At 51.2% G+C, this 21,175-nt stretch overlaps 2 protein-coding genes across 3 annotated transcripts; one reads left to right on the top strand and one right to left on the bottom strand.

The window, feature by feature from the left end:
• The first annotated feature begins 486 nt into the window (after positions 1-486).
• RPL12 (ribosomal protein L12) lies at positions 487-8,282 on the top strand. Its single transcript, XM_078619131.1, has 7 exons — positions 487-718; positions 3,124-3,197; positions 4,269-4,367; positions 5,410-5,491; positions 6,286-6,372; positions 7,729-7,841; positions 8,206-8,282. Exons 1-7 carry the CDS (start codon positions 682-684, stop codon positions 8,209-8,211), a joined length of 498 nt encoding a protein of 165 aa, XP_078475257.1. The 5' UTR covers positions 487-681; the 3' UTR covers positions 8,212-8,282.
• A 2,722-nt stretch (positions 8,283-11,004) lies between these two features.
• POLE3 (DNA polymerase epsilon 3, accessory subunit) lies at positions 11,005-20,854 on the bottom strand. Of its 2 annotated transcripts, XM_078619130.1 has the most exons (6): positions 20,695-20,848; positions 17,627-17,709; positions 17,279-17,353; positions 14,868-14,953; positions 13,374-13,492; positions 11,005-11,323 (listed from the first exon to the last, which is right to left on the bottom strand). In XM_078619130.1, exons 3-6 carry the CDS (start codon positions 17,342-17,344, stop codon positions 11,142-11,144), a joined length of 453 nt encoding a protein of 150 aa, XP_078475256.1. In that variant the 5' UTR covers positions 17,345-17,353; positions 17,627-17,709; positions 20,695-20,848; the 3' UTR covers positions 11,005-11,141. The 2 variants fall into 2 exon arrangements, with proteins under 2 accessions (XP_078475256.1, XP_078475255.1); XM_078619129.1 differs by lacking the exon at positions 17,627-17,709 and having other exon boundaries at positions 20,695-20,854.
• Between the last annotated feature and the right edge of the window lie 321 nt (positions 20,855-21,175).

The raw sequence follows: 21,175 nt of genomic DNA, 5'->3' as shown, positions 1-21,175 counted from the left end.
ACCAATCGAAGATGTCATCGCCAATATAAGATATCGACACTGAAAATTGACGTCATCGCCACTGAAACGAGGTCTTTTCCAACTGAAACGACGTCACTGCCACTGAAAATGACGTTATCGCCAATGGAAGATGTCACCAATACTGAAAATGACGTCATCGCCAAAAGATATCGCCAATGAAAATGACGTAATCACAAAGCGAAGATGTCACCGCCACTGGAAATGACGTCATCGCCAATATCAGATATCGCCACTGAAAATTACGTCATCGCCACTGAAAGACGTATTTTCCCATCAAAATGACGTCACCGGCACTGAAAATGACGTCATCGCCCATGGAAAACATCGCCACTGTAAATGACGTAATCAGCAATGGAAGATATCGCCACTGAAATCGACGTAATCGCCACTGAAACGACTTTTTTCCAGCGAAATGACGTCACCGGCGCTGAAAATTACGTCATCGCGTTTTCATCGGACGGAAGTGACGACAAAAAGAGCCCGCCGAGTATAAACGTCCCAGCGGAAGTGACGTCTCTCCCTTTCCGACGAGAAGCGAGACAGCAGCAGTCGAGAGAGACAGCAGGGAGGGCGCATCCGTCTCGGTCGACCTGAATCCAGGCTCATCCGACGCCATCCCTCGTCCTCTAGCCGCGCAGCTCCTCTCAAACACCTTCAGCCATGGCCCCCAAGTTCGATCCGAACGAAATTAAGATCGGTGAGGGCTCGGAGGCGGCGATGGCGGATCGAGCGCGCGGGCGGGCGGGCGGTGTGGGAGGTGTTTTGCTCTAAATGCGGCCTAGTTGAGGCTTTCTCTCTCTTTCTCTCTGACGTTGTTTGCTCGGCGGATGTCGCCGCGGTTGTAAAAAGTTCGCGGAGCGATAAACTTCTTCGGGGGGGCGGTGTTGGTACGGCGGAGCGGACGAACGTCGCGCGGAGATGGAGCGAGTTGAGGATGAAATGCCTGGTGGCTGGCGAGCGATTGTGAGAAAATAAACTCGAAGACGGTTCGCCGGATCCGCTGATGAAGAGGGTGGGGGGGGGGTGCTCTCTAGGAGCCGCGTGTGTAGTAGTAACACGTGGCCTCAATGTGCACATGGCCCGGCACAAGCGTCGTGGTGACGTCACCGCAACTTAGTGGCGAATGGCGGTTGTGTTGGTGTGCACGTGTGTGTGTTGGTGTGGGGGGGGGAGCGGTGGTGTAGTGGTTAGCGCGCTGCGATATGAACCTGGTTGACCCGGGTTCGATTCCCGCTCACGGCCAACACCAGTGACGATTATCTGAACCGGTCCTGGGCCGGCCTCCCCTAGGTCGACTCAGCTTGAAATTAGTACCTGGTGCGGTGTGTAAACATCGCCACTGGGGAGACAAAGGCGGTCGGGCGTGGTGCTTGCCGTGCCGGCCTTCATAGGTGTGCGCTAACAGCACTTGCCCCTACAGTCTGTTAAGGCTATACGGGGGATCTTTATCTTTGTGTTGGTGTGCACGTGTGTGTTGGTGTCCACGTGTGTGTGTTAGTGTGTTGGTGTGCACTGGTGTGTTGGTGTGTGTTGGTGTGCACGTGTGTGTTGGTGTGCACGTGTGTGTGTTAGTGTGTTGGTGTGCGTGTGTGTTGGTGTGCACGTGTTTGTGTGCGTGTGTGTTAGTGTGAATGTGTCAGGATATGAGTGGGGGAGCGGTAGTTTAGCGGTTAAGCGCTACGCTGCGCTACGAAATGGGCGACCACGCTCACGGCCTGGGCCTCCCCTAGGTCCACTCGGCCTCAAATTCGCGGGCCATACAAAATGATCAACTTAAAAATTAGCCCGTTATATTTGGTCAAACATTTAATTAACTCACCCCTAATGCGATGGCTGGAACTGCTTCTCTTTGGTGAGGCGTGTGATGTTAGCTGGTGTTGATGATGTTGCTAATCGCAACTGCTTTGCCAGGTTTGCTCCTAGATTTATTGATTTTCGAGTCCCGCCTGCGGTTGCCTTGGTAGGGCCACACCAAATTATTTCGCTGGCCTTGTACCGCCCGCGGGCCGGACGTCCCCCACCCCTGTTTTAAAGGATGGGGGGGGGAGGGGGGGGGGTGTCGTTGCCCGAAACGTCTGTTTTGTGTTTATTTCAATGCCACGGTGTTAATGGGGAATGATTGTTTTTGTTTCGATGCATGTGACAAAACTTTACGGGTTTAGTCGATTACACTGAAATTAATGGCTGACACCACGACCCCACACACTCGGCTGAAACGCCGCAAAAGTAATCTGTAATAAGTAATATTTTTAAAAACTTTTTTTTAAACACGCTTTATTGAAATGTACTAAAAAGTAAAAAAATAACTCCACGACTCCAGGAAGTGGCCCCGAAGCTTGCCACAACATAAGGGGACCGTGGGCAATTACAGCCAACGTCAGTTGAACGTGGACAATTAGACCCAAGGCATATAAAGAAGAATGTTAAAAAAATAGATATTTTTAAATAATATAGTATTGTTATCAGTATGACAAGTATACCAAGTTTGCAATCGGCACCACATTAGGAAGTGGTTTTTAAAATTTAGTTACAAGATTTGAGGATACAACGACAACAACAGAGTGAGTTAAATAAAAGCGTGTAAGAGCTCCCCCGCGTTTCAGACTGGTAGAGAGGGAATAGTGACAATGAAATCCACATGCTCCACGGGCTTTAATCGATCAGGCTAAGGCATCGATTGACTAAAGTAAAACATGCCGACAAAGGTAGCACTTGTCCGTTATCGAGCGATTGATCCATCTCTGTTTGGGTTCAGCAACCGCTCCCCACGGAACGTGTCAACTACTGTGGAGTGGCACAAACTGTAGTGGCACAACTACTGTGAGGGTTGCACAACTACTCTGGGAGTGGCACAACTGTTGTGGAGTGTAGTGGCACAACTTGTGGAGGGTGGCACAACTGTTGTGTAGTGGCACAACTATTGTGGGCTGGCACAACTACTCTCGGAGTGGCACAACTACTTTGAGAGTGGCACAACTGTTGTGGAGGGTGGCACAACTACTGTGAGAGTGGCACAACTATTGTGGAGGGTTGCACAACTGTTGTGGAGTGGCACAACCACCGTGGTTGATCCCCGTGTTCTATTCTCTGTGTCGCCCTCAGTGTGCTTGCGATGCACAGGCGGGGAAGTCGGTGCCACATCAGCGCTGGCTCCCAAGATCGGACCCCTGGGTCTGGTACGTGATTCCCCCCCCCCCCCCGTGCCTTCCATTACATTCACGGTGGCGAGATGCTAACTACATCGGCTGTTTATTTGGACATTGCGTGTGTGTGTGTGTCTCTCTCCCAGTGGTCGCGTGGATTTTTCTCCGGGGCCCCTCCGGTTTTTCCCCTACACATTTACAATCGGCATCGCGCGTTTTTCGGGTATTTGGCCACGAGAAATATCCACGCGTTGATACGGCCCACTTCTCGCTTACAGCTCAGTGGGCCCTCCTTACCTGGTACAATAAAAAAAATAGTAATGGAAAACTTTGGCAGGAAAATTAGTCGTGGGACCTTGGTAAAACTTGGTCCAACAACATTCTGTTGCCGCTGCTGATGCAGCCGTTACCGCTGCTGATGCAGTAGTTGACGCTGTTGCCGCTGCTGCTGCAGCCGTTGCCGCTGCTGCAGCCGTTGCCGCTGCTGCAGCCGTTGCCGCTGCTGCAGCCGTTGCCGCCGCTGCTGCAGCCGTTGCCGCCGCTGATGCAGCCGTTGCCGCTGCTGATGCAGCCGTTGCCGCTGCTGATGCAGCCGTTGCCGCTGCTGATGCAGCCGTTGCCGCTGCTGATGCAGCCGTTGCCGCTGCTGATGCAGCCGTTGCCGCTGCTGATGCAGCCGTTGCTACTGATGCAGCCGTTGCTACTGATGCAGCCGTTGCTGCTTCTGCAGCCGTTGCTGCTGCTGCTGCAGCCTTTGCTGCTAATGCAGCCGTTGCTGCTGCTAATGCAGCCGTTGCTGCTGCTGCAGCCGTTGCTGCTGATGCAGCCGTTGCTGCTTCTGCTGCAGCCTTTGCTGCTAATGCAGCCGTTGCTGCTGCTAATGCAGCCGTTGCTACTGATGCAGCCGTTGCTACTGATGCAGCCGTTGCTGCTTCTGCAGCCGTTGCTGCTGCTGCTGCAGCCTTTGCTGCTAATGCAGCCGTTGCTGCTGCTAATGCAGCCGTTGCTGCTGCTGCAGCCGTTGCTGCTGCTGCTGCAGCCTTTGCTGCTGCTTCTACTGCTGACGAGGCGACGCGCGTGCCCGACTTTTTGTCTCCCCGACAGTCGCCCAAGAAGGTGGGCGACGACATCGCCAAGGCGACCGGGGACTGGAAGGGTCTGCGCATCACCGTGCGCCTCACCATCCAGAACCGTCAGGCCGCCGTGAGTTAACGGAAGCTCGCCGACTAACCCACGCCTAATACGTACGCACACATACCCGGACAGGGATCGCCCCCCAGCCATCGAACAAAGACATTGTCGTGCGGCCGTCTGGAACGCTCTTTTCTACCGATATTACGAAGCCATTGGGAGCTATGCAACTTCTCAAATCATCATCGAGGTTGATAAACTCATTTCCCTGGAACTGCTTGTTGTGTGTTTAGTTTGTTGGCCTTTTCCCCCCTCCCCGCACCTCCGATTAGAGCGGTCGGCTACGTACGGTGCAGAAGAAGTTCAACATGTACAGTATTCTTTGGTTCTTTCGGTAAAGTCACGTATAAAGATAAGATAAGAAATTAAATAATAGCATAATACGACGTTTCGATTGCAACACAAGCAATCATCATCAGGTATAAAAGAAATAGCAACAAAAATCTAACCAGACAACTATAGACAGACATAATATTATTTTATTGTGTTTTATTTTTATTATTTTATTACTTCCCTTCTACGTGACTTTACCGAAAGAACCAAGAAGACAGATGTCTGTCTGCTTATATGTCTGTCTATAGTTATTTAATTTATTATTTTATCTTCAGACGTGACTTTACCGAAAGAACCAAAGAATAATTCCTGCAGTCACGAAAGCTGCCAAAATTAACATGTACGGTATGTTTAGCAGTCTACATAAACTGATGGGGAAAGTGCCGTTTGTGAGCGCGTTTTAACGCCGGCTTAAACCTATGAAGCTATCGTGATTTATAACTTTTATCCTGTGCATCATGGTTAGTTCCTTTGAATGTAATTCAGGGAATCTTTGTTGTCTTGTTGCGGTCTGGGATTGTTTTGTTGCTGCCTTGCCTCAAGCTTTTATTTAAGTACATGTGGAACTTTTACTTCCGTTATTTATATTTCATTATTTTCACCGGCCACCCCAACCCCCTCGTGTGCCGTGCCGGCCTTGATGGCCGCTACTCGGAAACAGCACTTGCCCCAACAGTCTGTTAAGGCTATACGGGGTGGGGGGGATCTTTGTCTTTGACAGATTGAGGTGGTACCCTCGGCGTCCGCCCTGATCATCAAGGCCCTGAAGGAGCCTCCTCGCGATCGCAAGAAGCAGAAGAACAGTGAGACTCGCACACAACGACCCATCATTACAGACGCAACCCTTCGCCTCTCCCATCCTACCCCCCCCCCCCATGTCCACTTGGCCTCTCCCATCCTACCCCCCCCCCCCCACGTTATGTCCACTTGGCCTCTCCCATCCTACCCCCCCCCCCCCCCACGTTATGTCCACTTGGCCTCTCCCATCCTACCCCCCCCCCCCCCCACGTTATGTCCACTTGGCCTCTCCCATCCTACCCCCCCCCCCCCCACGTTATGTCCACTTGGCCTCTCCCATCCTACCCCCCCCCCCCCCCCACGTTATGTCCACTTGGCCTCTCCCATCCTACCCCCCCCCCCACGTTATGTCCACTTGGCCTCTCCCATCCTACCCCCCCCCGCCCCCCACGTAATGTCCACTTGGCCTCTCCCATCCCACCCCCCCCCCCACGTAATGTCCACTTGGCCTCTCCCATCCCACCCCCCCCCCCACGTTATGTCCACTTGGCCTCTCCCATCCTACCCCCCCCCACGTTATGTCCAAAAAATCTGTATCAAGTGTTTTTTTTTTGCTGTGACAGTTTCACCTGAAGATGGAAGCTTGTGTTGCCTCCGAAACGTCGTGATTTTATTGTTTTTATTTTTTATTAATTTTAATTTCATTTTTTACCTACGTGACTTTACCGAAAGAACTAAGAGTATGTGTCTGATCTCTGTAACCCATCTTGTCTCTGTAACATGTCTGATCTCCGTGTAACATGTCTCGTCTCCGTATGTAACCCATCTTGTCTCTGTGCGTTACCTATGCCGCCCGCAGTCAAGCACACGGGAAACCTGGGTCTGGATGAGATCATCAACATCGCCCGCCAGATGAGACCCAGGTCCCTGGCTCGTGAGCTCAAGGGTGAGTGACGCTCGTGCGTGGGAGAGGGACCTCGTAGCGTAGGGGTCCCCAACACCCAGGCCGGTACCGGTCCGTGGCCTGTTAGGAACCGGGCCGCACGGCAGCAGGAGGTGAGAGCGGTGAGCAGAGGTCGCAACCGGGTACCCGATACCCGTACCCTACCCGATACCCGGCTACCCGTTTGCGACCCTGGTGCGGCCGGGTACGGGTAGGCCGTGAGTCACTGGTGAGTCACCGTTTGTCACTCATTTCCCAACGTCTTGTCTCTTCTCACAATTCAAGTTCCTAGAATCAACCCACCCACGCCTGCAACATGGCTTCATCCCAGAGGTCGCAATCGGGTACCCGATACCCGTACCCTACCCGGCCGGGTACGGGTAGCCGGGTATCGGGTAGGGTACCCGTTTGCGACCCTGGTGCGGCCGGGTACGGGTAAGGAATCAAAACCCGTTTGCGACCTCTGGCGGTGAGTCCGCGCGTGGAACCCGCCCCATTATTTTATTATTTACCACTTCCGTCCACGCCTTTTCCCCACACTGTGCACTTGTCACAGTGTTGGTAAGCCCACAAGCTCTAACCCCTAGCCAGAATGAGTACAGATTCCAAGAACACAGGATGAGATGTTACTATCCTTTGTGCAAGCAACTTCCAAGAGTTCATGAACAGTGAGCCTGGTGAAATTTGGGGAGCGCATCGTCAGTAGTGAACCTTTGGTTCCCAGGGTGTTTCGGCCTTTCACACTATACACCCTCCCCAAAGGCGGCCAGCGACAGGGTGATCAATCCTACGCTTGCGTCCCATTCCCAATTAGTCATAGGAGTTGCCTTGTTGTTGATGGCCAACATCCCATGGGACTATGCATGGCAGGGGGGCTTCTTCCTCCTCCCTGAGTCGAGCATTGTTGACCGCATACCTCCTGACCTCACTTCGGGGCCCAGCTGGGGAGGAGGTGAGAGCGGTGAGTCCGTGCGTGGCCCGCCAATTATTTCATTGACCACTTCCGTCCACGCTTCTTCCCCGCACTTGTCACAGTTTTGGCGAGTCCACAAGCCCGCTAACCCCTAGTAGCCATAATGAGTACAAAACAAACGTTGGTGGAGAGCTTTTTTGAAAAGGGGGAAAGATCTTTTTGGTTCTTTCGGTAAAGTCACGTAGAATGGAAATAAAATAAAAGAAACATTTATTATGTTGTCTTTTTTTTATTTCCCTTCTACGTGACTTTACCGAAAGAACCAAGAAGATGAATCCCTGCAGTCACGAAAGCTTTAAATCGAAATTTACTACGTACAGCTCTTGCCCCAACAGTCTGCTGAAGTTAACGCTGGCGGCGCGGGGGGCTCTTTGTGTTTGTGTCAGGCACGGTGAAGGAGATCCTGGGCACGGCCCAGTCGGTGGGCTGCACCGTGGACGGGAAACACCCGCACGACGTCATCGACGAGGTCAACAACGGGGAGACTGAGATCCCCTCGGTGAGTTTGTCGCCCCCGCAGACACATGGTGCACGGAGAGGTACAGGACACAAGAGATACAGACACATGGCGCACGGAGAGGTACAGGGCTGAAGAGATACACAGATACATGATGCACGGAGAGGTACAGGACTAAAGAGATACATGATCTTTAAACGTGCGCCGTGAGTGAAACAGGGCGTCGTCGTGTGTGCGATTATGGCTGTCGCACGCCGGCAGTGTTAATCAGGGCGGCTGCTGGGTTAGAACCGTGAAGCTTTTGACGACGGCGCTGCTGCTGCTGGGCTCCCCCACGGCGATTGTCAATCTGTGTGGAGGTTGTGGAGGTTGTGTTAACACGAGTGTCGTGCGTGTTGTGTTGCAGGATTAAAAGAACACCAGCTCCGAAGTGATTGTGGGAAACGAAGCATCGAATTTAAATAAAAACTAAAACAAATCCGAGGTTTTTTTTGTCGATGTGGTTTTTAAAAAAAAAGTAACGTTAAAATGATTGAGGTTTTTTTTTCTTTCCAAACACCGACGTTTCAAGAGGAAATGCAAAGAAAACCCCACCACCATCGCCACCTAACACTGCCTCTGTTGCCCCCATTGTTTATACGCTGACATTTTTTTGCACCGTACATAGCCAGCCGTGCTAATCGGAGGTGCAGTGTTGAGTCTATGGGCAGTGTTGAGTCTATGGTGCAGTGTTGAGTCTATGGGCAGTGTTGAGTCGATGGGCAGTGTTGAGTCTATGGGTAGTGTTGAGTCTATGGGCAGTGTTGAGTCTATGGGCAGTGTTGAGTCGATGGGCAGTGTTGAGTCTATGGGCAGTGTTGAGTCGATGGGCAGTGTTGAGTCTATGGGCAGTGTTGAGTCTATGGGCAGTGTTGAGTCTATGGGCAGTGTTGAGTCTATGGGCAGTGTTGAGTCGATGGGCAGTGTTGAGTCTATGGGTAGTGTTGAGTCTATGGGCAGTGTTGAGTCTATGGGCAGTGTTGAGTCGATGGGCAGTGTTGAGTCTATGGGCAGTGTTGAGTCGATGGGCAGTGTTGAGTCTATGGGCAGTGTTGAGTCTATGGGCAGTGTTGAGTCTATGGGCAGTGTTGAGTCTGTGGGCAGTGTTGAGTCGATGGGCAGTGTTGAGTCTATGGGCAGTGTTGAGTCTATGGGCAGTGTTGAGTCGATGGGCAGTGTTGAGTCTATGGGTAGTGTTGAGTCTATGGGCAGTGTTGAGTCTATGGGCAGTGTCGAGTCTATGGGCAGCGTTGAGTATGTGGGTAGTGTTGAGTCTATGGGCAGTGTTGAGTCTATGGGCAGCGTTGAGTATGTGGGTAGTGTTGAGTCTATGGGCAGTGTCGAGTCTATGGGCAGCGTTGAGTATGTGGGTAGTGTTGAGTCTATGGGCAGTGTCGATTCTATGGGCAGCGTTGAGTATGTGGGTAGTGTTGAGTCTATGGGCAGTGTCGAGTCTATGGGCAGCGTTGAGTATGTGGGTAGTGTTGAGTATGGGCAGTATGTAACGTACCTCCGATTAGCCAATGGTGCTAATCGGAGGATGCAAATTTTCTTGCCACAGCCATCTGTGCTGTTGACTCACTGCCTCTTATCGACTGCCTCTAACAGACCCATAGACTCAAACGGGGACAAATCCTCCCATAGGGACCCATAAACAACAAAAGACCCGGACTGGCACAGGAACTAATTATTTGACTTTTCCGATACACTATATGCACCCACTTTCTGTACAGTCTTGATATAAGGTCACAATTTCGATAGTATGTAAATTCACATTGTAAGATGTAGATGCAAGTCTTATCGATCTTCCACAAGTTTGGGTTCTATCAAGTCCAGGCTCAACTTTTTTTCCCTCTGCCGAGTAGATTCGGTCACATTTAAACAATAAATCCACCATATGTTTAAACTTGTTTTGCACCGTACGTAACCAACCGCTCTAATCGGCGCTGTGGGGGAAGGGTAACAAACTAAACACTGCAGTTCTAAATAAATTAGTTTTCGATCTAGATAATTGAAAAGTACACAGCTTCCAGTGGCTTACTATTATCAGAAGAGCGTTCCAGTTGGCCACAGACGCGCATCTGAAAGGGTGCGATGACTTGTACGTCTAAAGGCAACGGCATTTGAAACACATTCCTGCGGAGGGAGCTGGTAGGAACGTTGCGTTGCTCGGTCAATGGCCAGGGTCAACGGCCAGGGCGTGGTGTATTCCGCAAATATGCCCGACTGTGAGGGCGGGCACAAGCCGGCGTGAGTAGGTTAAACGTTGAGTTTTATATGGGCACCACGGGGTGACCAGCCCCTCCCCACCCAGCCCCACCCCCCCCAGCCCCTCCCCACCCAGCCCCTCCCCACCCCACCCAGCCCCACCCTCCCCTCTCCACCCAGCCCCACCCCTGCCATTTTTGGATGCACGATGGACGGACACAATAATCCCCTGTGGGCTGGTGTAACCAGGAGGTTCCTACCAGTATAATCTATGGGTCTTCGTGTAACCATCTGTGTATCATGTCCAAGCCATCGTTCATCCACTGCTGTATTCTGGCATCCCCACATTGCCACCACCTCTCAATGGGGGAATGCAGGACATGGATTGCTGAACGCAGATCGCAGCGAAAAGTGCACACAATGATGCCGTCATCAAAACAGAGGGGCTGATGGGCAGTGGCCGACCCTTAAGGGGACATACTTTGTTTTTGTCGGTAAAGTCACGTGGGTAAAACATAAAATAACTGAAAACTAACTTAAATCACGACGTTTCGGTTGCAACACAAGCATCCGTCATCATGTGGGAAAGCGTGGCCTACTGCTGATGCAGACTGTTATTAAAACAGTCTGCATCAGCAGTTGCTTGTGTTGCACCCGAAACGTGATTTAATTTAGTTTTCATGTATTTAATGTTTTACCCACGTGACTTTACCGATAAAACCAAAGAGCATGAATCCTTGCAGTCACGGGAAAGCTTCAAATCTCGAACCCAAGAGGGACATCCACACGAAATCATTCCATACGCACTGCCAAATAAGGTGGCATTAAGGGGGCTCAACTCTTAAATTTCGATTCAAAGCTTTCGTGACTGCAGGGATTCATCTTCTTGGTTCTTTCGGTAAAGTCACGTAGAAGGGGAAACAATAAAACAATAAAAACAAAACGAAGAGGGTTCAACTCTTGTTAAAAAAAAGCACATTTATTACCGAAAACAAAACGACTTCCATTTTAAGTTAAATCCACGAGTGGGTGAACACGATTCCCTCTCACCCCACCCACCTCCCTCCAACATTCGGGGGCGGGGGGGGGGTCTGCTCAGTCTCCCTCATTCACTGCGGCCTCATCAGCAGCTCCCTCGTCCACAGCTCCCTCGTCCCCGACCGAGTCATCGGCGGGGCCCGTGTCCCCCTCTTCGCCGGTTTCTCTCCGCGGCGTCTCCTTGTCCTTCCTGCGCTGCTCCGAGGCCTCCTTGCGCCCCTTGAGGTCGCGTCTGTATGCTGCCCGTTGTGACGGAGAGAGCGACAGCGGAAGGACGGGGTGAAGGCCCGGGGTGAAGGCCCGCGGCGAGAACAAACGAGAGTCGGGGGACGCAAGTTCACGTAGGTGAAAAATAAAACAACTAAATTAAATCGCGACGTCTTCTTGGTTCTTTCGGTAAAGTCACGTAGAAGGGAAATAATAAAATAATAAAAATAAAAGAAATACAATTCTCACGACGTTTCGGCCACAACGCAAGCAGCCGTCCTCAGGTGAAGAACAGGTCTGTCAGAAATACAGCGTCTGAAAGACCAGGTCTGTCGGAAAGACAGCGTCTGAATTCTAAAAGAACAGGTCTGTCGGAAAGACAGCGTCTGAATTCTGAAAGAACAGGTCTGTCGGAAAGAAAGCGTCTGAATTCTGAAAGAACAGGTCTGTCGGAAAGACAGCGTCTGAATTCTGAAAGAACAGGTCTGTCGGAAAGACAGCGTCTGAATTCTGAATTCAGACGCTGTCTTTCCGACTGCAGTCACGAAAGCTTTAAATCACGTTTCGGGTGCAACACAAGCATCCGTCATCAGGTGGGAAAGCGTGGCCTACTGCTAAGCCCACGGGGTCCCCGCTTTTTGCGTTCAGTTTGTCGTTCTTCCCCCAGCACGCTCCGATTAGCGCGGTTAAAACTAAAAACTAAACTTTTTTTTTTACCAGGCAAGGCCCACCGATCTTCGCAGCTCTTTCAGAAGTGACTTGGCCACAAATGATCGCTCAAAGAAGCGGCTTATCGTTTGGAAATGTACACGAGCCAAACAAAAACTCTTTGAGCGCGTGTCGATTCTAAATGTGGAGGGGAAAACGGGGAGGGGGACCTGGAGAAAAATCTACACGACTATGTGGGGAGAGAGGCAAACTCCAAATATACGAGGCTTCAGGGTCAGGATTGAAGCCACGACCTGCATACCAGGTGAGGTAGTTAACATCTCCTAGCCACCGTGATGATGATGATGATGAGAGACGCAAACTCCAAATATACAGCAGCAGGCGTCAGGGTCGCGATCGAACCCACGACCTCCTGTAGACCAGGCGAGGTAGTTAACATCTCATAGCCATCGTGATGATGATGATGAGAGACGCAAACTCCAAATATACAGCAGCAGGCGTCAGGGTCGGGATGGAACCCACGACCTGTAGACCAGGTGAGGTAGTTAACATCTCCTAGCTACCGTGATGGTGATGAGAGACGCAAACTCCAAATATACAGCAGCAGGCGTCAGGGTCGGGATGGAACCCACGGCCTCCTGTAGACCAGGCAAGGTAGTTAACATCTCCTAGCCACCGTGATGATGATGAGAGAGAGAGACACGCAAACTCCAAATATACAGCAGCAGGCGTCAGGGTCGGGATCGAACCCACGACCTCCTGCACACCAGGCGAGGTAGTTAACATCTCCTAGCCACCGTGAGGATGATGAGAGACGCAAACTCCAAATATACAGCAGCAGGCGTCAGGGTCGCGATCGAACCCACGACCTCCTGTTAACATCTCACCACCGCGGTTGGCTACGTACGGCGCGAAAGTTCGACACACAGAGACACGCGCACGTAAACAGGTTACACTTCACAAGACTTCAAAAGCATTCCACAATTACAGATTTAAACAAGTATAACCCGTAAAAACAAAGTTTTTCACTATAAATCCTTTATATGCGTGGTGGCTAGAGTCCTCTCGTCCTCTGGCTTGAGATGGCTGCTACCTATGGGTCAGATGATTGCCTGCCACCATTAAGCAATTGGTAATTAAATATAATATTTTTGTCCTAAAAAGTGTAAAATTTTGGAAAAAAAATTTCACGAACATTAATTGTCACGCACAACGAGTCTGTGTGGAAAATGTCAGCTCGATTGGATCACGGGAAGTGGGTTAAAAAACGACCGAAAATTTTGCACGGTCCTAAGCAAGCAAGCGAACTTAATATAAAGGATTTAAAAACCGATCGCTGTTACGTTAAAAATCAATTGCGTTGTAAAACCAATCGTGTGAAATTGCGTTGCGTGCCATCGCTCCGATCCTCACCGTCCAGGCTCTCACGGAGCGGCCCGAGGAGCTGTTGAAACTCCATCTCCTCCACGGCGGAGAGAACATCGTTCCCGCTCAGTGTTTTCCGCTTGCTCTTCACAGCAAAGTTGTTGGCACTGTTGCCGAGAGACAGAGTGAGAGGTCGGAGGGGAGATACGATATTAATCTTGAATTTCGATTTAAAGCTTTCGTGACTGCAGGGATTCATCTTCTTGGTTCTTTCGGTAAAGTCACGTAGAAGGGAAATAATAAAAAATCAATTTTTATAAATAATAAAAATTATTTTATAAAAGAATTTTTTTTTTTTACTTTTTATTATTTTATTATTTCCCTTCTACGTGACTTTACCGAAAGAACCAAGAAGATGAATATTAATCTTGATTCGAAGCTTTCGTGACTGCGGGAATCCATACTCCTTGGTTCTTTCGGTAAAGTCACGTTAGGTAGGAATAAAATAAAACAAATCACGACGATTCGATCGCAACACAAGTGAGCGAGCGGTTTGAGAGCAAATGGCGAGCGAGCGGTTTGAGAGCGAGTGGCGTGCAAGGTGGTGAGCGAGCGGTTTGTGAGTGGTGAGCGAGCGGTTTGTGAGCGAGTGGCGAGTGAGCGGTTTGAGAGCAAATGGCGTGCAAGGTGGTGAGCGGTTTGTTTGTGAGTGGCGAGCAAGTGGTGAGCGAGCGGTTTGTTTGCGAGTGGTGAGCAAGTGGTGAGCGAGTGCTGAGTGAGTGGTTTGTGAGCGAGTGCTGAGTGAGTGGTTTGTGAGTGGTGATCGAGCGGTTCGAGAATGAATGGCGAGCGAGTGGCAAACGATTTGAGAGCAAGTGGTGAGCGAGCGGTTTGTTTGTGAGTGGCGAGCAAGTGGTGAGCGAGCGGTTTGTGAGTGGTGAGTGAGTGGTTTGTGAGCGAGTGGTGAGCGAGCGGTTCGAGAATGAATGGTGAGCGAGTGGCGAACGATTTGAGAGCAAGTGGTGAGCGAGCGGTTTGTGAGCGAGCGGTTTGTGAGTTGTGAGCGAGTGGCGAGCGAGCAGTTTATGAGCGAGCGGTTTGTGAGCGAGTGTCGAGCGAGCGGTTTGTGAGTTGTGAGCGAGTGGCGAGCGAGCGGTTTGTGAGCGAGCGGTTAGTGAGCGAGCGGTTTGTGAGCGAGCGGCTTGTGAGTTGTGAGCGGTTTGTGAGCGAGCGGCTTGTGAGTTGTGAGCGGTTTGTGAGCGAGCGGTTTGTGAGTTGTGAGCGAGTGGCGAGCGAGCGGTTTGTGAGCGAGCGGTTAGTGAGCGAGCGGTTTGTGAGCGAGCGGCTTGTGAGTTGTGAGCGGTTTGTGAGCGAGCGGTTTGTAAGTGAGTGTCGAGCGAGCGGTTTGTGAGTTGTGAGCGAGTTGCGAGCGAGCGGTTTGCGAGCGAGCGGTTTGCGAGCGAGCGGTTTGCGAGCGAGCGGTTTGCGAGCGAGCGGTTTGTGAGCGAGGGGCGAGCGAGTGAGTGCTGAGCGGCGGTGCACCAGGACGTGGCGTAGAGCACGAAGACACTGGCGGCGCGGGAGATGGCGCTGCGCGCCTCCTTGGACACGTTCACACCCTCGGGCAGCTGTGCACACCCAGGGCCCAAAAACAACAACAGCAGCAGTAGCTGGCACTCGTCACTACGTGGTGGTGACGTCACCAAGTAATTATATACAAGGACTCCTCGACTTATGGACACTCGACTTACGAACTTTCACAGACACAAACAAAGCTGTCCGTATGTCCAGTAGCTCGTTCTGACCCAGAGTCGTAAGTTAAATCGCCGTGCAATGGATGGCGGTGGTGGCATCTACATCTGCAGGACGTGAAGAACCAGTGGCATCTACATCTGCAGAATGTGAAGAACCAGTGGCATCTACATCTGCAGAATGTGAAGAACCAGTGGCATCTACATCTGCAGAATGTGAAGAACCAGTGGCATCTACATCTGCAGAACGTGAAGAACCAGTGGCATCTACATCTGCAGAACGTGAAGAACCAGTGGCATCTACATCTGCAGAACGTGAAGAACCAGTGGCATCTACATCTGCAGAACGTTAAGAACCAGTGGCATCTACATCTGCAGAACGTTAAGAACCAGTGGCATCTACATCTGCAGAACGTGAAGAACCAGTGGCATCTACATCTGCAGAACGTGAAGAACCAGTGGCATCTACATCTGCAGAATGTGAAGAACCAGTGGCATCTACATCTGCAGAACGTTAAGAACCAGTGGCATCTACATCTGCAGAACGTGAAGAACCAGTGGCATCTACATCTGCAGAACGTGAAGAACCAGTGGCATCTACATCCGCAGAACGTGAAGAACCAGTGGCATCTACATCTGCAGAACGTGAAGAACCAGTGGCATCTACATCTGCAGAACGTGAAGAACCAGCGGCATCTACATCTGCAGAACGTGAAGAACCAGCGGCATCTACATCTGCAGAACGTGAAGAACCAGTGGCATCTACATCTGCAGAACGTGAAGAACCAGTGGCATCTACATCTGCAGAACGTGAAGAACCAGTGGCATCTACATCTGCAGAACGTGAAGAACCAGTGGCATCTACATCTGCAGAACGTGAGGAACCAGTGGCATCTACATCTGCAGAACATGAAGAACCAGTGGCATCTACATCTGCAGAACATGAAGAACCAGTGGCATCTGCAGAACGTGAAGAACTAGTTACATCTACAGGAGATTATACAACTTTTAAAGCCATCCCCCCTCCCCCCCGTGCTTAGTGTACATGTTGTACAACACGTTTGGAATCGACTTACAAGCAGACCTCTGAAACCTAACTCGTTCGTAAGTAGTGGTAGTCTCTGTACTTGAACTTCTTTCGCATCGTACGTAGCCAACCGCGCTAATGAGTGGTTCGGGGGGGGAAGGACAACAAACTGAAGACAAAATGCACTTCTCAAGAAACGAGTTTGTCAATCTAGATGACGATTTAAAACTGCATAGCTCCAGCGGCTTCCTAATATCGGAAGAGCGTTCCAGACGGCCGCTGGAGCTCATCTGAAAGCGCCGCGCGATGCGGTGACCACCGAGTTTGTTCGATGGTTGAGCCAAAAGCCGCTGTTGCTGCGAGGATGACCGGAGTTCGTAACGAGATCAGCGACAGGACATTGCAGTTACAAAGAGTTCGACATCCATAGAGTTTACACCACTGGAACCTCATTTGCCAGTAAAAATATGATAATTGGTTTTTTTACCCTTCTATCTGGCAACAAAACTGACACCTTTTTTTTACAAGAAGTCATGTTTGCATAGACCACAATACCTGCAGTCATAATGCAAACAAAAAACATAACTCTGATAATGTATGCACAGTCCTTAAAGTTGATTGGTCCACACCAGAGACAGCTTTCATTAGAGTCTAGTCTCACATGGGTTGGACCAGCTGTCTCGGGTGTGGACCAATCAACTTCAAGGACAGTGCACATTATCAGAGTTATGTTTTTTGTTTGCATTATGACTGCAGGTATTGTGGTCTATGTAAACGTGACTCCTTGTAAAAAAGGTGTCAGTTTTGTTGCCAGATAGAAGGGTAAAAAAACCAATTATCCATAGAGTTACGTAGCTGATGTAAAAGTGCACCGCAGCTCCCAGTGCCTTCCAAATATCGGGTTGCAGAGCGTTCCAGACGGCCGCAGGAGCGCACCTCAGAGGTCGCAAACGGGTTTTGATTTCTTACCCGTACCCGGCCGCACCAGGGCCGCAAATGGGTACCCGTACCCGGCCGGGTACGGGTAGCCGGGTATCGGGTAGGGTACAGGTATCGGGTACCCGGTTGCGACCTCTGGCGCGCCTGAAAGCGCCGCGCGATGCGACGGTGACATCGCGACCCAGGGTTCAAACGCCGCCAATAAAACAGGCCCAAGTGGACGGCGTGTTTCTCACCGCGTCCTTGATGATCCGTGTGATGACCGCATTTGGCAAGTTCAGGTCTTCAGGTCGTTCTGCCATGCTGGGATTCTGCGAGCGTACACACAGCGACAAAATAACCCCCCCCGTGTAGCGTTAACAGGCTGCTGGGGCAATTTAAGGGCTTGCATCTTGGAATCCCTGCCTCACTTGATGCAGCAAATCTGGCTGTGACGGTCCCACCTGATGACGGAGACTTGCGTTGCCTCCGAAACGTCGTGATTTTATTGTTTTATTTTTTATTAATTTTAATTTCATTTTTGACCTACGTGACTTTACCGAAAGAACTAAGAGTATGTGGCAAGCGTTGTTGGCGAGCGGCACCTGCGAAGGTCAGCACGGCACACGAGGGGGTGGTTGACCGACGCCACGCCCGGCCGCCTTTGTCTCCCCAGTGGCGACGTGTACTACACACCGCACCAGGTACTCATTTTAGGCTGAGTCGACACAGGTACACACACAGACAGGTATATACACACACAGGTACACACACACACACACAGGTACACACACACAGGCCACGTGAAGTGTCGAACGCCCGCTGGCAGGATGTCACGGGGCAGACCCAGGTGCCACGGGTCGACTGACCGAGATGACCGAGATGACTGGCTGATGCACCACCTGTGCCCCCTACTGTACCAACTTGCTGTGCTTTAGCCACCCGGCGCTCCGCTCGTTGTTGTGAGCGTCGCTCCTCCGCCCTCCGTTGTTGTTGGAGGGCAACTGCCTCCAACTGCCCAGTAGCGTCCTTCACGAGCCTCCTCCACTGAGGCCGATCTTGACACCGCTGGTACCAGTCATCGGCAAGTCCACTCAGCTCCACATCCTCCTGTACCACATCACTCCATCTCTTCTATAGCCCGTGCCGCGCCCGTTTAGCCCCCTCGATCCGGCCGAACAAAAGCTGTTTAGGCATGCGGTGGCTGGGCATGCGGGCTACATGACCCAGCCAACGCAGCCTTGCCTGCCGGAGGAGCTCACTGATGGGACTTTGCCCAGATCTTTCAAGGACTTGTGAGCTCCTCACACAATCCAGCCTGGTTAAACCCAGGATGGACCGTAGGCAGGCCAGCCTAAATGTTTCCAACCGGCGAAGATGCTCCACTAGGGGGGTCCACGTTTCGCAAGCGTAGAGAAGGGAGGGAATGACCGTGGCCGAGAAGACCTGAAGCTTCGTGCGGAGCGACAGACCAGGTAGCTTCCACACAGCGTTACGCAACTGATGAAAAGATATTGCCGCTTGACTGATTCGGAGTGAGACCTCTGCTGATAAACTGGAGCCGGTCATAAGCACACTGCCCAGGTATGGGAAACTCTCCACTCTCTCCACAACTGCCCCATCACCAATTGGGAGTTGTGGGGGTGGAGTGTCCGATGGTACAAAATACCCAGGCAGGTGCTTAGTTTTGGTGGGGCTGATGGTAAGGCCCCACCTCTTAGTGGCATGCTCCAGTCTCAGCAGCAGCGTCTCCAACTCCTCTTCTGAATGAGCAGCTATTACCAAATCATCGGCATACATAACGTGGTTGACCAATAGGGAGCCATCACTTGATCGCACCCGGGCGTCGATCAGCCTCCCATTATATCTGTACCAAATGGAAATTCCCCCGGTACAGCTATTGAAGGCTTTTCGATCTACGCAGTCGAAATAGATGTTAAATAATGTGGGAGCCAGAGGACATTCCTGTCGCACCCCAAGGTGTACAGGGAAAGGCTCTGACTCCCGACCACGTAGTTTTACCCGGGCCCGCTCACCATCATGAAGGTCCTTAATGATCGTGAGCAGAGGGTCAGGGACTCCGAAAGCACGAAGAACAACCCAGAGCCCAGTCCTACTGATGGTATCATAGGCCTTGACCAGGTCAATAAAGCAGAGATGTAGGTCTTTTTGGAATTCCCTACACCTCTGCTGTAGCAGACGGACAGAAAATATGGCATCTGTGCAGGACCGCCCTTTCCTGAAACCGCATTGGGGCTCCGCAAGCCTCTCCTCAGCGTGCCTAGCAAGGCGATGTTGAATAATCCTTGCCAGGACCTTACCCGGCACACTGAGGAGTGAGATGCCCCTGTAGTTGTTACAGTCGGTACGGTCCCCCTTCTTAAAGAGGGGGACCACCAGGGCATCCTTCCAGTCCTGCGGAACCCGTCCAGTGGTCCAGACTGTTGTTATGATGTCATATAGGGCAGTCTGTGCACAAACGCCACCCTCCCTCAGCATTTCGCTTGGGAGATCATCTCTGCCCGGTGCCTTCCCTGGTCTCAGACTCCGGATCGCCCTCAGTACTTCCTCAACAGCTGGCACCTCAGCTACACACACACAGGTACACACACACACACACAAGTACACACACAAAGATCCCCCGTATAGCCTTGACAAGATGTAGGGGCAAGTGCTGTTAGCGAGGACCTATGAAGGCCGGCACGGTACACTAGGGAGTGGGTGGCCAACACCACGCCCGGCCGCCTTTGTCTCCCCAGTGGCGATGTGTACTACACACCGTACCGGGTACTCATTTTAGGCCGAGTAGACCTCGGGGAAAGAGGCCCAGGAACGACTATTCAGATAATCGTCACTTGGTGTTGGCCGTGAGCGGGAATCGAACTTGGGATCTCTGCCGGGTTCGAAGCGCAGCGCCCTAACCGCTGCTCCACCGCTCCCCCGCTCCCCCACACACAAAGAGGTAGTTAACATCTCACCACGGAGGTAGAGAGACACACAAACTCAAAATATACAGCAGCAGGCGTCAGGGTCGGGATCGAACCCACGACCTCCTGTACACCAGGCGAGGTAGTTAACATCTCCTAGCCACCGTGATGATGAGAGAGAGAGACACGCAAACTCCAAATATACAGCAGCAGGCGTCAGGGTCGGGATCGAACCCACAACCTCCTGTACACCAGGCGAGGTAGTTAACATCTCCTAGCCACCGTGATGATGATGATGAGAGAGACACGCAAACTACAAATATACAGCAGCAGGCGTCAGGGTCGGGATCGAACCCACGACCTCCTGTATACCAGGCGAGGTGGTTAACATCTCCTAGCCACCGTGATGATGATGAGAGAGACACGCAAACTACAAATATACAGCAGCAGGCGTCAGGGTCGGGATTGAACCCACGACCTCCTGTACAACAGGCGAGGTGGTTAACATCTCCAGCCACCGTGATGATGATGATGAGAGAGACACGCAAACTCCAAATACACAGCAGCAGGCGTCAGAGTTTCAATCAAACCCACGACCTCCTGCACACCAGGCGAGGTAGTTAACATCTCCTAGCCACCGTGATGATGATGAGAGAGACACGCAAACTCCAAATACACAGCAGCAGGCGTCAGAGTTTCAATCAAACCCATCGCAGAGTTATGTATCTGTGCTGAAGTGTTCTCACCGCGAAGGGCGACAGCGACGTTCGTTTAAGTCGTGGGAATCGTTAAGAGGTTAGTGGGGTGGAGGGTAAAAAAGTTAAATGGATTTAAGCGAAAACAAAAATTAACGCCGCGTCGATTCACGTCACACAAAGCGCGGGAAAACCACACGTGGGTGACCCCTGACCCCTCTCCCTCTACATCCGGTTTACAAAAGCTATAGATTTCGTTAAATAATAATGTTTTGCGTTTTGCGAGGCTTTGTTCGATGTTTTTAATGGAGATTAGGTCACCAAGAATTGGTCAACAAATATAAAAAAAGTTAATGGTTCGTTTCTATTGTTGAGCAAGCGATCGACGTATGTGCACTACGATTTACAATCTGGAAACTAACAACAAATATAATTCATACATCGCATTGGCATGCGAGCGCCTCGCCTGATTGGTTAAAGTAAAGACACGTGGGATTGGTTCTAGTTCTTCCAGAAGCGGTAGATGTCAACG

This window comes from Lampetra planeri, chromosome 61 (genome assembly GCF_965212315.1).
Source record: "Lampetra planeri chromosome 61, kcLamPlan1.2.h2, whole genome shotgun sequence".
Lineage (NCBI taxonomy): Eukaryota > Metazoa > Chordata > Hyperoartia > Petromyzontiformes > Petromyzontidae > Lampetra > Lampetra planeri.
The sequence above is the reverse complement of the archived record's forward strand: the minus strand, read 5'-3'. Positions and strand labels throughout refer to the sequence as shown.

Coding starts and splice junctions, on each gene's coding strand:
- RPL12 (XM_078619131.1), top strand. CDS start 682: ATGGCCCCCAAGTTCGATCCGAACGAAATTAAGATCG. Junction 4,368..5,409: donor TCCAGAACCGTCAGGCCGCC/GTGAGTTAACGG, acceptor TGTCTTTGACAG/ATTGAGGTGGTACCCTCGGC. Junction 6,373..7,728: donor CCTGGCTCGTGAGCTCAAGG/GTGAGTGACGCT, acceptor TGTTTGTGTCAG/GCACGGTGAAGGAGATCCTG.
- POLE3 (XM_078619129.1), bottom strand. CDS start 17,344: ATGGCAGAACGACCTGAAGACCTGAACTTGCCAAATGCGGTCATCACA. Junction 13,493..14,867: donor GTGCTCTACGCCACGTCCTG/GTGCACCGCCGC, acceptor TCTCGGCAACAG/TGCCAACAACTTTGCTGTGA. Junction 11,324..13,373: donor GCTCCGTGAGAGCCTGGACG/GTGAGGATCGGA, acceptor CACAACGGGCAG/CATACAGACGCGACCTCAAG.